This window comes from Phoca vitulina, unplaced genomic scaffold, assembly GCF_004348235.1.
Source record: "Phoca vitulina isolate PV1807 unplaced genomic scaffold, GSC_HSeal_1.0 scaffold2, whole genome shotgun sequence".
Lineage (NCBI taxonomy): Eukaryota > Metazoa > Chordata > Mammalia > Carnivora > Phocidae > Phoca > Phoca vitulina.
Window position 1 is genome coordinate 8,116,007 of NW_022589705.1, and position 13,587 is coordinate 8,129,593.

General features: G+C 38.0%; 2 protein-coding genes and 1 non-coding gene across 4 annotated transcripts in view; 2 read left to right on the forward strand and 1 right to left on the reverse strand.

The window, feature by feature from the left end:
- The window catches only part of ST7L (suppression of tumorigenicity 7 like), a 123,461-nt gene that overhangs the window by 25,658 nt on the left and 84,216 nt on the right, over window positions 1-13,587 (forward strand). The gene's annotated exons all lie outside the window — the stretch shown is intronic.
- The window catches only part of CAPZA1 (capping actin protein of muscle Z-line subunit alpha 1), a 49,688-nt gene that overhangs the window by 21,402 nt on the left and 14,699 nt on the right, over window positions 1-13,587 (reverse strand). For both annotated transcript variants that reach the window (XM_032421457.1, XM_032421466.1), the window contains exons 2-3: window positions 3,978-4,041; window positions 1,575-1,626 (exon numbers count right to left, since the gene is read on the reverse strand). In XM_032421457.1, the coding sequence (XP_032277348.1) occupies window positions 1,575-1,626; window positions 3,978-4,041 (116 nt within the window). The remainder of the gene's footprint in view (window positions 1-1,574; window positions 1,627-3,977; window positions 4,042-13,587) is intronic.
- Window positions 4,311-4,448, forward strand: LOC116627347. Its single transcript, XR_004298475.1, has one exon. It is a non-coding gene; the product is annotated as a U4 spliceosomal RNA (small nuclear RNA).

The following is a 13,587-nucleotide window of genomic DNA, read 5'->3' on the forward strand; positions in this document are numbered from 1 at the left end:
CAACATTTACTGAACACTTACTATGAGGACTATGGCCAAGGGACTGAAGCACCTCATTACAGAAAAAAAAACCCTGAATTTTTCATCCCTGTGGAAAATCAAATATTTGGGCATAAGACAGTTCTCCTTTAGTAAGAATGTTCTCTGAAAATCTAGAATCTATAAGAAACAGAGTATTTATGAAAACAAAGCTTTATTGTCAGGGCAATTAAAGCATCTGAACTAAATACCAAGTTCTACTGTTACTCCTAATTGGAAATGGGACAACAGGTTTAAGATACAATCAGTCTTGGGTCTTGGCATTCCACTCCCCCATCTCCTCTTCAGCAGTACTTTATCACGTGAAGGACAGAGTAGATTTATTTTGGGTAGCAGGATATACTAAGACCAATATATGGCAGGCAAGGAACTTGCCCTTGAAATAGTGAATTCCTTATTATTAGAAGCATTCAGATTGGATAATCATCTTTTGACAAAATGTAGATGAGGTTCTCTCAATGATAGAGCAGAGATAGACGGGTTGAACTAGCAAATCATGAATGCCTTTTTCTATGGCATTCTGTGCATCTAAGAGAAACCAGCATTAGAATGTATCTTTGGTGTGTGCCTAAATCAATGTATAATTAGAGTATCATTCATGATGACAATTATAGTGATGCTGTACAAATGTTAGGGTTTGCAGAATCTGGTCCCAAAATGAGGTTCAAAAGAGCAGCATGGACAGGGCAGAAGATGACTGTTTCCCAGGTAGCAGCTCTTAAGACAGTTTTCTATAGCTAAAATCTAAACCAACTGATTATCACACCAAATGCTTTTATGATAATTATTTGTTGCTCTACATCAAAATCCTTGTCCCATCCTCTTTACCCCACCCTTTCCCAGTCATTATCCTTTTCTGGTTTCCTCTTTACAAAGGAACTCTGGGCCAATTACATAGACAGTAACTGAAAGAGAATTTTGTATGTAAAGGAGAGTAGTGATAAAGCCAGATAACAGGGGGCCTTGAAAGCTAGACAGTGTTTAGATTTGAAGAAAACAAAAACACACATCACTGTAATGTTTTTGAGGACAAAGATAAAATGAAAATGGTATTTTCATTTAATTAGCCTGATAGTGATAAGGAATCAATGACTAGGTTGAATAACCATGCTATTATTCTACAGTTAATTCTATTAAGGCACTTTATGAATATCTACTATTTTGTGGCAATTTGAGAACATTATTCCTCAATAGCAGCCTAATTTTTCTATAGCTAGCATTTAAAAAAAATTCAACATGAACTAAAAGGAGTATAGAAGAAACCCTAACAGCTCATATTAAGCTCTGCTTTAATAGGGAAGATCTGGGCAAAAAGAAAAATAAAAAAAAATAAGATCACATATAATAAGTTTAAAGGAAGTAAACAACATGGCATGTTTTCTCCAAGTAAAAAAATACAACTAAAACTGCTAAAACCAACTGTTTTATACTGAAGTATTCTATTTTAAACTTAGTTTTCAGGGTACAAATTTATTATCAACATAGTTTATCCAAAATTAAAATAAATATATAAGTGGATCTTGAAGGATACTTACTGTGCTGCCCCTTCCCTGAGGAGATTGTCATTATTAAGCAGTAGCCGGACATCTGAGGAAAAAACATTAAAAGATGCTAAAATATTCAATAGAGGACAAACTTCAGAAATTTTTTAGTATATGTGCTGCCGAAGCGAGCACAAACTTCAGAAATTTTTTAAAAATTGGGCTTTGCAAAGTTAGTTTTCGGATATATGTACACATAGAAATTCTTTTTATTTTTTTAAATATTTTTGACAGAGAGAGAGAGAGAGAACACACAAGCAGGGGGAGCAGCAGGCAGAGGGAGAAGCAGGCCTCCTGTGGAGCAGGCAGCCCCATGAGGGGCTCCATCCCAGGACTCTGGGATCATGACCTGAGCCGAAGGCAGATGCTTAACTGACTGAGCCACCCAGGTGCCCCTACATAGAAATTCTAAAAAACAAAATGAACAGATGCTAATGTTCATAAATTTGCATGTAATTATTTGTGGTACAATAATCCAACAATAACTTCTCAAAGAATTATTCATAGCAAATGAAAAACATGGTTTAAAGAAAGTTATAGTTAGGACTGTTAATTTTGTATCTAAAGAATCCTTTAAAATGAGATTAAGAATTGGAGGCTTTTCTATTAACATCACACCAAGAAAGCTGGGCAAAATTCAGTCAGTGGCAGTGCAATTGGCAAATATATTTTTCTATGAAGCATCTAATGTAGGGGACTATATCCTTTTAAAAAGCTGTGTGTCAAGAGTCTAGTCACTCTTCTTTTGGAAGAGAAGGGTCCTTGTCACATAAGAAACTACCAAGCATTAACTCCAACAGGGAAGACTAATCATAAGCCAAAGGCCATTGACTCTTAGGGCTTCTGAAAGAAGAGGCTGGCAGAGGCCAGTGTGTAGCATGCCAGTAAAAACCAGCCCTCATGCCATAAGTAGCTTGCCAATTTTTTTTTTTTAGTTGCTTGCCAATTCTTAATCTAATGCTTTCATATCAATTATTCTCATGATATTCCTGTAAAGTACATTCAGTTGTCAGAAATAAAACAAGGGACTTCTAACTACAAAGGCTATTAATTTTGTTAAGACAAGAATTTATTTGAGCTAATCAGCTGGATAAAGTTCAAGTCGTAGGAAAATTTCCTAAAAGCTCAGTTGTTGAAAATTTGTATTTGGTTGATACGGAAAAAAGACCAGAGAAAATAAGGCTGCATTTGTTTCTCTTGCTATTAGTGTTCAAAATCTACAAATAACTCTATAAGGAACAATGTCTGGATTTATTTCTATTGTATTATTTACTCCTTATAGTAAATGTTTATATGTTCTCCTGGTTACTCTTTCTCTACATCATTAATTTTTATCGGTGGAGATTACTGATTGTTCTATGATGTATGGGGCTCTGGACCAAGTACAGATGAATATCACATAGTTCCTCTTAAGTAGGTAGCCATCTAATGTAAAACTAGAATTTCAAAATAAATGTTTGCTCAAATGAGCCAAGATGCACAAAGAACTTTACAATGAATTTAACAACTTAAAATGGGATTGTAGGGGCGCCTGGGTGGCTCAGTCGTTAAGCGTCTGCCTTCGGCTCAGGTCATGATCCCAGGGTCCTGGGATCGAGCCCAGCATCGGGCTACCTGCTCAGCAGGAAGCCTGCTTCTCCCTCTCCCTCTCCCCCTGCTTGTGTTCCCTCTCTCGCTGTGTCTCTCTCTGTCAAGTAAATAAATAAAATCTTAAAAAAAAAAAAAATTAATTAAAAAAATGGGATTGTAATGATTGATTTTATCATGGAGTTCAAGATGCCTCATCTACATTTTTCATTCTATATTACATTAAGCCAGTGAATAGCACAGAAGGTTATAAATGTATTGGAACAGTGGTTCCCAAACTGGCTGTGACTCAGAATCACCCAGGAGAACTTGATAAAACAGATTACCCAATTCCACCTCAGATCTAATGAATGAGAAATCTTAAGAGGATGGTAATGCTGGAAGCTGTATATGTAACAAGCTTCCCAGATGCAGTAAGTTCAGCCCCAATGGATTTAGAAAGTGTCCTATATGTATTACGGGCACATCTTGAATGAAAGCACTGCAGAAGCTTAAGCTATGACTTATAATGCTAGATATAAAATTATGAAAACAATTTAATATTGTTTCTCAATTTAATCATATTAAACTACTTTAAATCATTTCTCACATAAGATAGGTATCCTAATTTATGGGTTAAGAATTTGCTTTTGACTCAGACCTAGGTTTGAATTCTTGCTCTGACACTTGACTAGCTAGGTGGCATTGGATAAGTTATTTTCACCTGTTTGAATCTTGATTTCCTTAGCTATAGCTATAATGTGCTGTAAGGATTAAAAGAGATAGCTTATACGTAATTAAGGAGAGCTTAAAATACTAATATTTACTCACCATTGAACACTTCATTAAATTCCCCTGGGGGCGCATGAGTGATGAATTTAGCAGCTATGCGTACCTAAAGAGAAATAAATAAAATAAGAGTAATATATAAAAGGAGAAGGAATTAACAGATTACAAAAATTTCTTCACATTCCTTGAAATAACACTTCCTGTTTAAACCTTTACTGTTTAGTAGCAAAATTTTTTTTCACAAAATACCCGAAAACTTTTATCATCAATATAGGTTGTCCTGATTTGGGGATATCCATGCTGCTTTGATTTTTAATTTTTCTTTAAAAAGTTGAATAATCTGTTTTTGGTCAAAATACACTACAGTCATAGCTTTGCCCAGTCCAGTGGCAGTATCATAGCCAATGAGGTTTATCTGAGGCACAATTATTGCTAATTTAAAACTTTTCCCAAAATATACCACAGTCACAAAAAGAGAAAGCTATGATCCTAATCTCTTATAAACATTTAAGCAAAACTAAATAAAATATGAGTAAACTGGTAGGATACCAAATTGTGTTTATAGTATTTATCCCAATGCAAGGATGGGTTCAATACTAATAAATCATATAAAGGAGGAAACCCTTGCGATTCTCTTAACTCATACTGGGAAAAAAAGACAAAATTCAACACTCAAATATCATAAAACAACAACAAAACTACTAATTCTGGGTAGGAATAAATTTCTTTAACTTGAAAAAGGATTATCTACCAAAATTCTACAGCATACCTAATAATGATGCAACAATGCAAGCAGTGTCCCTAATTTTAAAAACAAGACAAAGATGACTTCTATCACCTAAACTATTAAATGCTGTCCTAAAGGTTCTAAAGAATACTATCGACAATATTTCTTCTAAATCCCTCTCCTGCCCCCTATTGCCATTCTACTTTTCTGGATCTCCTATTTGAGATGGATGCTGAAATCTTTGGATCTAACTTGCATATCTCATTTTTTTCTCCTATATTTTTATCTTCTTTTGTCATTTTATACTTTATTTGGCGAGAAGGCCTCAGAGCTCCATTTTTCAATTCACGAAAATGCTCTTCAGTTATGTCTATTTTGCTATTCAGATAATTATTTTAACTGTTCTACTTTTAATTTCCATGACTTTTATTTTTGTGTGTATAATAATCTCTTGAGTCTCCTTGAGGGTATTAACTACACTGACTTTAAAGTCTTGCTCTATGGACTGTTTCCTAAGAATTTAGATCTACTTTTTGTTTGAGTTTGGTGCTTTTCTTTCGTAGCACTGGTTTTCCACAAATGTTTGGTGTTCCTCCTTGAATTTAATTTAGCTTATCTGTTCTGTTTACCTGCAATTTGTCTCCAGTGATTATAGGGGAGGGAAAGAGTAGACTCGCTGCTGGGTATGAGCAGATTAATTTCTGAGTGAGCTTCATAAGGGCCAGAGGCTACCTGAGGTATTGCCCTGCCTCTCTGCTCTCAGTGCTCATTCTCAACGCTATATATATGTATTTTTTAAAAAGATTTATTTATTTATTTGTGAGAGAGAGCACAAGCAGGGGGAGCGGCAGAGGGAGAGGGAGAAACAGGCTCCCCAAGCAGGGAGCCAGATGTGGGGCTCGATCCCAGGACCCTGAGATCATGACCCAAGTCTAAGGCAGATGCTCAACCAATTGAGCCACCCAGGTGCCCCTCAATGCTATATTCTGAGGACAGATGCATTTCTGTCTGTAGTTTAGGCCAAATGGGAGAGAAAAGAGGAGCCAAGTGGTACAGTTAGCTTACAGAACAGTTCCCCAATTAATCTACACCAAGACTCAGAAGAGTCCTTTCTTTCTTGCTTCTTAAATAAAGTTCTTCCAAATGGCTCCCACTTCCATAACAGTTTTCTTTAATGTGTTTTGGGTTATGATTTCTTCTGATCTTACTTTTGCCCCCTATGTATTTACCATTCTGCTTTCTTTCTATGAAGAACTGCTAAAAAATTTTGGTCCAATGATGGCACTCTCACTTTTCAAACAGTTACTAGTTCATTTCTCCTCTCATTCTATTTTTCCCTACTCTTTTCAAAATTCTAGTAAGGTTTGGCATAAAAGGTGAGGTGAAACCATGTGCTCAGTCTGCCATATAATTTAATCTCTTAGCTCTCATCAAGTCAAATGTGACATACAAAGAATGTACAAACCCATTTAAAAGAAAAAATAATTTGGAGTATCATTTTGCATTATACGTATGTAATTATGATGTTAGCAATAACAGGACTGACCTCAAATGAGTCTCGCAGTATAATTCTAACACACTATGACAGAAAGAATGTTGAAAATTCCCTAATTTTTGATGTGATAATGAGTATGAAGATGATTCAATTCACTGATGAGGGGCAAAGAGGAACATGATATATCTATCTACCAATAAACTGAGCCCTGCTTTCTAATAAGGCATCCTCTGTTGACTTCTTAATTTCCTTCAAACAATTTTAAATTCTTGCTGACCCAATCAAATTAAGGCTACCATCAAAGTCAAACCATTCTTAAAAAGAAAAAAAGACTTTCAAGAGTCTTGAAAATAAGGCTGGGAACTGAGAAGAAAATAAGAAAAAGACAAAAAACACTTTACAACTTTAGGTTTATATGGAAAAGAAAAGCTAAAGCTGTCCCATGGACAAACTTATTTCTTTGTCAAGATAGACCTACTGACTGGGGCGTCTGGGTGGCTCAGTCGTTAAGCGTCTGCCTTCGGCTCAGGTCATGATCCCAGGGTCCTGGGATCGAGCCCCGCACCAGACTCCCTGCTCAGCGGGAAGCCTGCTTCTCCCTCTCCCACTCCCGCTGCTTCTGTTCCCTCTCTCGCTGTCTCTCTGTCAAATAAATAAATAAAATCTAAAAAAAAAAAAAAAAAGATAGACCTACTGACTGATGGAGCAAGGTACACCGGAAACCTGGATTCTAATTACTGGCTGTGTTGGTCCATTAACTAACTAGATTTGTCATTCTAGAAACACTACTAACCTTTTTTGGTCCTGAATTTCCTCATTATAATCCAATTCCTAAAAGAGATGAGAAGATCTGCAAAATTTCTTTGAGCTATAACTCTACCTGATTCTTTAAGACTTAGAAAACAAAACCTATATGTGTGTGGAAGCAGAGGGGAGGAATCCACACCACAAACACTTTATTTTTTTATTTTTTATTTTTAAAGATTTTTTATTTATTTATTTGAGAGAGAGAATGAGATGGAGAGAGAGCATGAGAGGGGGGAGGGTCAGAGGGAGAAGCAGACTCCCTGCCGAGCAGGGAGCCTGATGCGGGACTCGATCCCGGGACTCCAGGATCATGACCTGAGCCGAAGGCAGTAGCTTAACCAACTGAGCCACCCAGGCGCCCCCACACCACAAACACTTTAAAATATTCTTATGTACATAAAGTTTGAGAACCCTGCCATGACAGGGTAATTACAGATAATGTATTAGTTTTCTGGGATGAAAACTGGTGGAGATTGAGAGGAATACTCCATAAAGCTCTTATATTAACTAACAATAAAAAGAGCGGTTCTAATTAGGAAATAAGAAATGCTGCTCGACTCATGAAAATTATACTACACAGGGCTAACAGTTCCCATATGGATTGCCAACTGTGTATATTTGCGTTGGCATGTGCAGTTAATCATATTTCTGTCCTCATCAACTGTTGCTGTCAATCACTCATTTAAGAATGAGTCAATCACTCATTTAAGAAATTAGTAAACCTACTTCGACAGCAAACCTATAGTCTATTTGTGGCAGTATTGCGGCTATGGTCTATCCCACTTCTGTCCAGGTGCTTTTCCCATAACCCTTACATAATTGTGAAACTCCCTTCAGTCAAGAAAATTTAAGTGTTTGTAGTTCAAGGACGACACATACGTAGTAATACAGCAAGCAAGAATTAAAGGCTACAGTGAGGCACCAAGAAGATGTAATCAACTCTACATATGTATATAAGGAGGGGTGGGGTGGCCTTTAAATACAGTGATGTATGAGCTGGATTGAAGGATGAATAATACCAATGAGGGCATTCCAGTCAGAGGAAACAGTATGTACAAACTAAGACAACACAGTACAACAAACTGAATGTAGATATTTAAAAGATTTACAAAATGTAAAATAGTCCTACTTTTCCCACTAATTCTTTTTTTGTTTTGGAAAATAAAGCTTTTTTTTCCCCCCAAACAAAATACCAATCATTTATATTAACAGGTAATAATTATGTTTTTAAATGAACTAATGCTTTAAAAATCTCTTAAATTTTAATATTTAGTAAATAGATATAAGCTACATAAATAAAAACTTGATTCCTAAGAGTGTAAAGGAGTCCCGAGAGCAAAAACGTCTGAGAAGGGGCACCTGGGTGGCTCAGTCGTTAAGCGTCTGCCTTCGGCTCATGGGATCGAGCCCCACATCGGGCTCCCTGCTCTGCGAGAAGCCTGCTTCTCCCTCTCCCATTCCCCCTGCTTGTGTTCCCTCTGTCGCTGTCTCTCTGTCAAATAAATTTTAAAAATCTTAAAAAAAAAAAAAAGTCTGAGAAGTGTTCTGTTGACATAGGTTGATGTTTATCATACGCTGTTGAGTGAAAAAAGTTCACACGATGTATTCCCGTTTTATTAAGAGTAAATATATTTACATAGAAGTATAGCTACTAATTTTAATTAGGATTTCCTCTGGTATTACAAGATATTTTTCTTTCCTTTTTTGGCTTATCTCCATGTTCAAAAAGCTGTACAAGGAACATAAATTACTTGTATGATAAAGAGAATTTTTTTTCCCTCGAAGTTAGTACTTCTTAATCCCCTTTATCTATTTCACCCATTACTTCATTACTTGTATGTTAAAGATAATTTTTAAATTTTTAAAAATCAAAAGAGGAGCATGCGAACATCTCCCATCTAATAAATTTTTTTAAAAAATGAAAGAGGACAGGGGCGCCTGGCTGGCTCAGTCAGTAGAGCATGAGACTCTTGATCTTGGGGTTGTGAATTTGAGCCCCACGCTGGGTATAGAGATTACTTAAAAATAAAGTCTTAAAAAAAAAAAAAGATGAAAGAGGACATAAACAAGATAAAGGCTTTGGAGTGACATCAAAACTGAAAGCATGGGTCAAGGAAGCTATAGGTCAAGGAAGCTAAAGGACAGGATAAAGTGAATGCTAAAAGCAACAAGGAAGGCTTTTCAAAGTTATACTTTGCATATGCTTTTTGACCAGGAGCTTAACCTTATTCACTTCCTAGCTGCATAATGCCTTATGCTAGAAAATTTAGGATAGTTAATTGGTTAAATGAAGGGATTATATTGAAAAAGAAAAGTAAACTAAAACCTTGCTTCCATTTTCTAAAGGAAAAAAAACCACAAAGTGCACAAAAGTCAGAGGAGGAGGAATATCAAGTAGTAGTATTTGAATTCAGGCTTAAGTGCTGAAGAATTATAATTAAAGTGCTGAAAAAAAAAGTAAGTGATCTCCATAAATCTGAGAATATCAAGAATAGGAAAAATGGGGGCGCCTGGGTGGCTCAGATGGTTAAGTGTCGGCCTTCGGCTCAGGTCACGATCTCCAGGTCCTGGGATCCAGCCCCATTTCCAGCTCCCAGCTCAGCAGGGAGTCTGCTTCCCCCTCTCCCTCTGCCTCTCCCCCTGCTTGTGCTGTCTCTCAAATGAATAGGTAAAATCTTTAATAAAAAAAAAAAAAAAAAAAAAAAGGAAAAATGTCCAATTAAAGAAATTAAAACATCCCCTAATTTTTTTTTTTTTTAAGATTTTATTTACTTATTTGACAGAGAGAGACAGCGAGAGCAGGAACACAAGCAGGTGGAGTGGGAGAGGGAGAAGCAGGCTTCCCTCTGAGCAGGGAGCCCGATTTGGGGCTCGATCCCAGGACCCCGGATCATGACCTGCGCCAAAGGCAGATGCTTAACTTAAGACTGAGCCACCCAGACGCCCCAACATCCCCCAATTTTTAAATGAAAGCTGGTGACAGGTGAAGACATATATGCAACAGCAAGGGTGAAATTCTAAATGAATGGCTAAAAAGAATGTAGTCATCATTAAATGCCAAAGTTGGATCCCAAAAACACTATCATGGTCAATAATCCCCGTGTTATTTTCTGAGAGTTACTAAAAAAGGTGGACTACTTAGTATCAGATAAATCTTAGTATTTGTCAGTCTTTGACAACAGACTTTGAAGTGGCATGGTGATTTGTCACTATAACAATACCATAAAAATACCCTGAAATAGTAGTTGAAATCTTAATGCTACATTTATATATTCTCTATAAAAATCTAAAGTCTGCTCCATGGTCTCCAAGGCCCTTCAAAATTTGATTCCCTCACCCCCATGTCCTACTGTTTAGCTACTAGACCTTACAGCTATACTACTGCCTCGGGGCGATCACATTTCTTGTTCCTTTTGCCAGAAATGCTCTTCTGTCAGAGCATCTCTTTTCAGTCAAGTCTCTGTTCAAATGTCACCTCCTGACGTCCTGACTCCTACATACAAATTAGCCTCGATACTTTCTGTACCCTTCACAATTCTAGCCCATTTACTTTTTTTCTTCAGGGAACTTGTCAACACTGAACTACAGGGATGCCTGGTGGGCTCAGTTGGTGAAGCGTCTGACTCTGGATCTCAGCTCAGGTCATGATCTAGGGGCTGAGAGGTCAAGCCCCATGTAGGGCTCTGTGCTGGGTGTGGAACCTGCTTAAGAATCTCTCTTTTCCCTCTGCCCCCCTTCCCCCTCCCTCTCTCTAAAGGAAAAAAAAAAAAGAACTATACTTATGTTTCTTGCTCAACACCCCCAAAAGAATTCCAAGAACACAGAGCATGGATCAGCAAACTGCTAATGTAAAAGGCCAGACAGTGAACATTTTAGGGCTACGTGGGCCAGATGGTCTTGGTCCCAACTGTAAACAAATGAGCACAGTTGTGTTCCAGTAAGTTTTATTTATTTTTAATTGAGGTACTATTGGGAAATAAAGTTGTAAGATATTTAAAGTGTATGATGTGATTTGATAAACGTATACATTGTAAAGGATTGCCCCCACTGGGCTAATTTTTTTAAAATTTTTATTTATTCATTTGACAGAGAGAGAGAGAGAGCCCAGGGAAGGGGAGCAGCAGGCAGAGGGTGAGGGAGAAGCAGGCTCCCCACTGAGCAGAGAGCCAGGCCTGCCAATCCCAGGACTCAGAGATCTGAGCCGAAGGCAGACGCCCAACCGACCGAGACACCCAGATGACCTGCTAATTATTTTTTAAAAAGATTTTTTTATTTGACAGAGAGAAAGAGAGTGAGAGAACACAAGCAGGGGGAGTGGCAGAGGGAGAGGGAGCAGATCCCCGCCGAGCAGAAAACCAGACCCAGGGCTCCATACAGCACCCCAGGATCATGATCAGATGCTTAACAGACTGAACCACCCAGGCACTCCCCCCCCCCCAAACATTATTTTGGATACTCTTATTTGTATTTCATGTAATTTTCCCATGTCATGAAATATTCTTCTTCTGATTTTCCCCCCTAACCATTCAAAAAACATTAGCGTGTAGTCTATATAAAAACATGCAGCGGATCAGATTTGCCAAGCCCTGGCACAGAACATAAGAACTCATTATGCTTGTTCCTTGCTGTATATGCAGAACTGAGATCTGGCACATGCTAGGAATGTAAATTAATGACTACTATTTTATTGTTTACAAAACTCTTTCATAACCAGTTTCTCTTTTGATCTTAAAACAGCTTGTTTAAGTAGGCAGGCAAGAGACACTTACCCCATTATAAAAGGAATAGATTCAGATAGTTTAAGTGCCTTGTCCAAGGTCATATACCTATACAGAGGTGGACCTAGAACTGGATAATCAACTATACTATGCAGTAGTAACAGGTATTAAAATTCAGGAGGATTATCTTTAGCATGGTATCACATGGATTTAGCCTAGCCCTTCTAGAATTTTTTTTTTTTATATCAGGAATTGAGTAGAGCCTTGCTTATGAAAGCTGCAGTTGAAACAAAGTTAGGAGGGATAAATACAATGATAAAAAATAATTTTAAAAGTCAGTATTATCTAGCTTCAAAACTGGGTCAAAACTGACAAGATGAAGGGCACCTGGGTGGCTTACCCGGCTAAGCATCTGCCTTCAGCTCAGGTCATGATCCCAGGGTCCTGAGACGGAGTCCCACTTTGGGGTCCCTGCTCAGCAGGGAGTCTGCTTCTCCCTCTACCCCTCCCCCTTGCTCATGATCTCTCACTCTCTCTCCAATAAATAGATTTAAAAAAAAAATCTAACAAGATGAAATTTGGTAGAGGTAAAACACATCAGTGGCAGAAGTAAAAAGGGAAAGAGAAATGGCTTAGTAGTTAGTGATTGCAAAAATATTTTTGAGGCAATACAAATGATGGATGACACTTTTAAAAACAGTGATTTAATCATTCTTAAGACTGGGGTGGGGAAAGAAAGTTGAAAGCAGGTATGTCGGGGTGCTTGGGTGGCTCAGCCAGTTAAGCGTCTGCCTTCGGCTCAGATCATGATCCCAGGGACCGAGCCCCGCATCAGGCTCCCTGTTTACGGGGAGCCTGCTTCTCCCTCTCTCTCTGCTTGTGCTCTCTCACTCACTCACTCGCTCTCAAATAAATAAAATAATAATAAAAAAAAGAAAGCATATATCCTATAGAAGGGAGGCATGTCATCCCCAGCCTAATAGAGAATCACTGATATGGAGGTTCTGGTTGAACAAAAACTGCTTTAAAAAAAAACAAAAACAAGGTTTTTAAAATAAATCCCGATTCCATAAAGTAGTAGTTTTACTGCACGTAGCATTTATCTGCAGTGAAGGATATAACTCCATGTATATCTACTTTATTTTATTTATTTTGTAAGAGATTTTAACTAATCTCTACACCCAATGGGGGGTTCAAACCTATACAACCTGGAGATCAATAGTCACACACTCCACCAACTGAGCCAACCAGGCGCCCCTCCACGTATATATTTTTTAAGTTTAAAAAAATTTTTATTTTATTTATTTTTTAGAGTGGGGGAGGGGCAGAGGGAAAAGGAGAGAGAGAGATTCTTAAGCAGGCTCAGTCTCACAACTCCAAGATCATGATCTGAGCTAAAGTCAAGAGTCACATGCTCCACCAACTGAGCCAGCCAGGCGCCTGCACATACATATATTTTGAAAGGAGAGTAACTCAAGTCTTACACACAATTCTAATCCTTTATATACTTAAATACTCCAATAATGTTGATTTCACAGAATCCACTGTATTATGTTTCTAACCTAAAAAGGGAGAATTTATTTATTTTTTTAAAAGATTTATTTGTCATAGAGAGAGACAGAAAGAGAGAAAGAGAGAGCGTGGCAGGGAGAGGGGGAAGCAGGCTTCCCGCTGAGCAAGGAGCCCCATGCGATGTGAGGGGTGCCTGAGTGGCTCAATTGTTAAGCATCTGCCTTCAGCTCAGGTCATGATCCCAGCGTCCTGGGATCGAGCCCCGCATCAGGCTCCCTGCTCCGCGGGAAGCCTGCTTCTCCCTTTCCCACTCCCCCTGCTTGTGTTCCCTCTCTCGCTGCCTCTTTCTCTGCCAAAAAATAAATTAAAAAATCTAAAAAAAAAAAGGAGCCC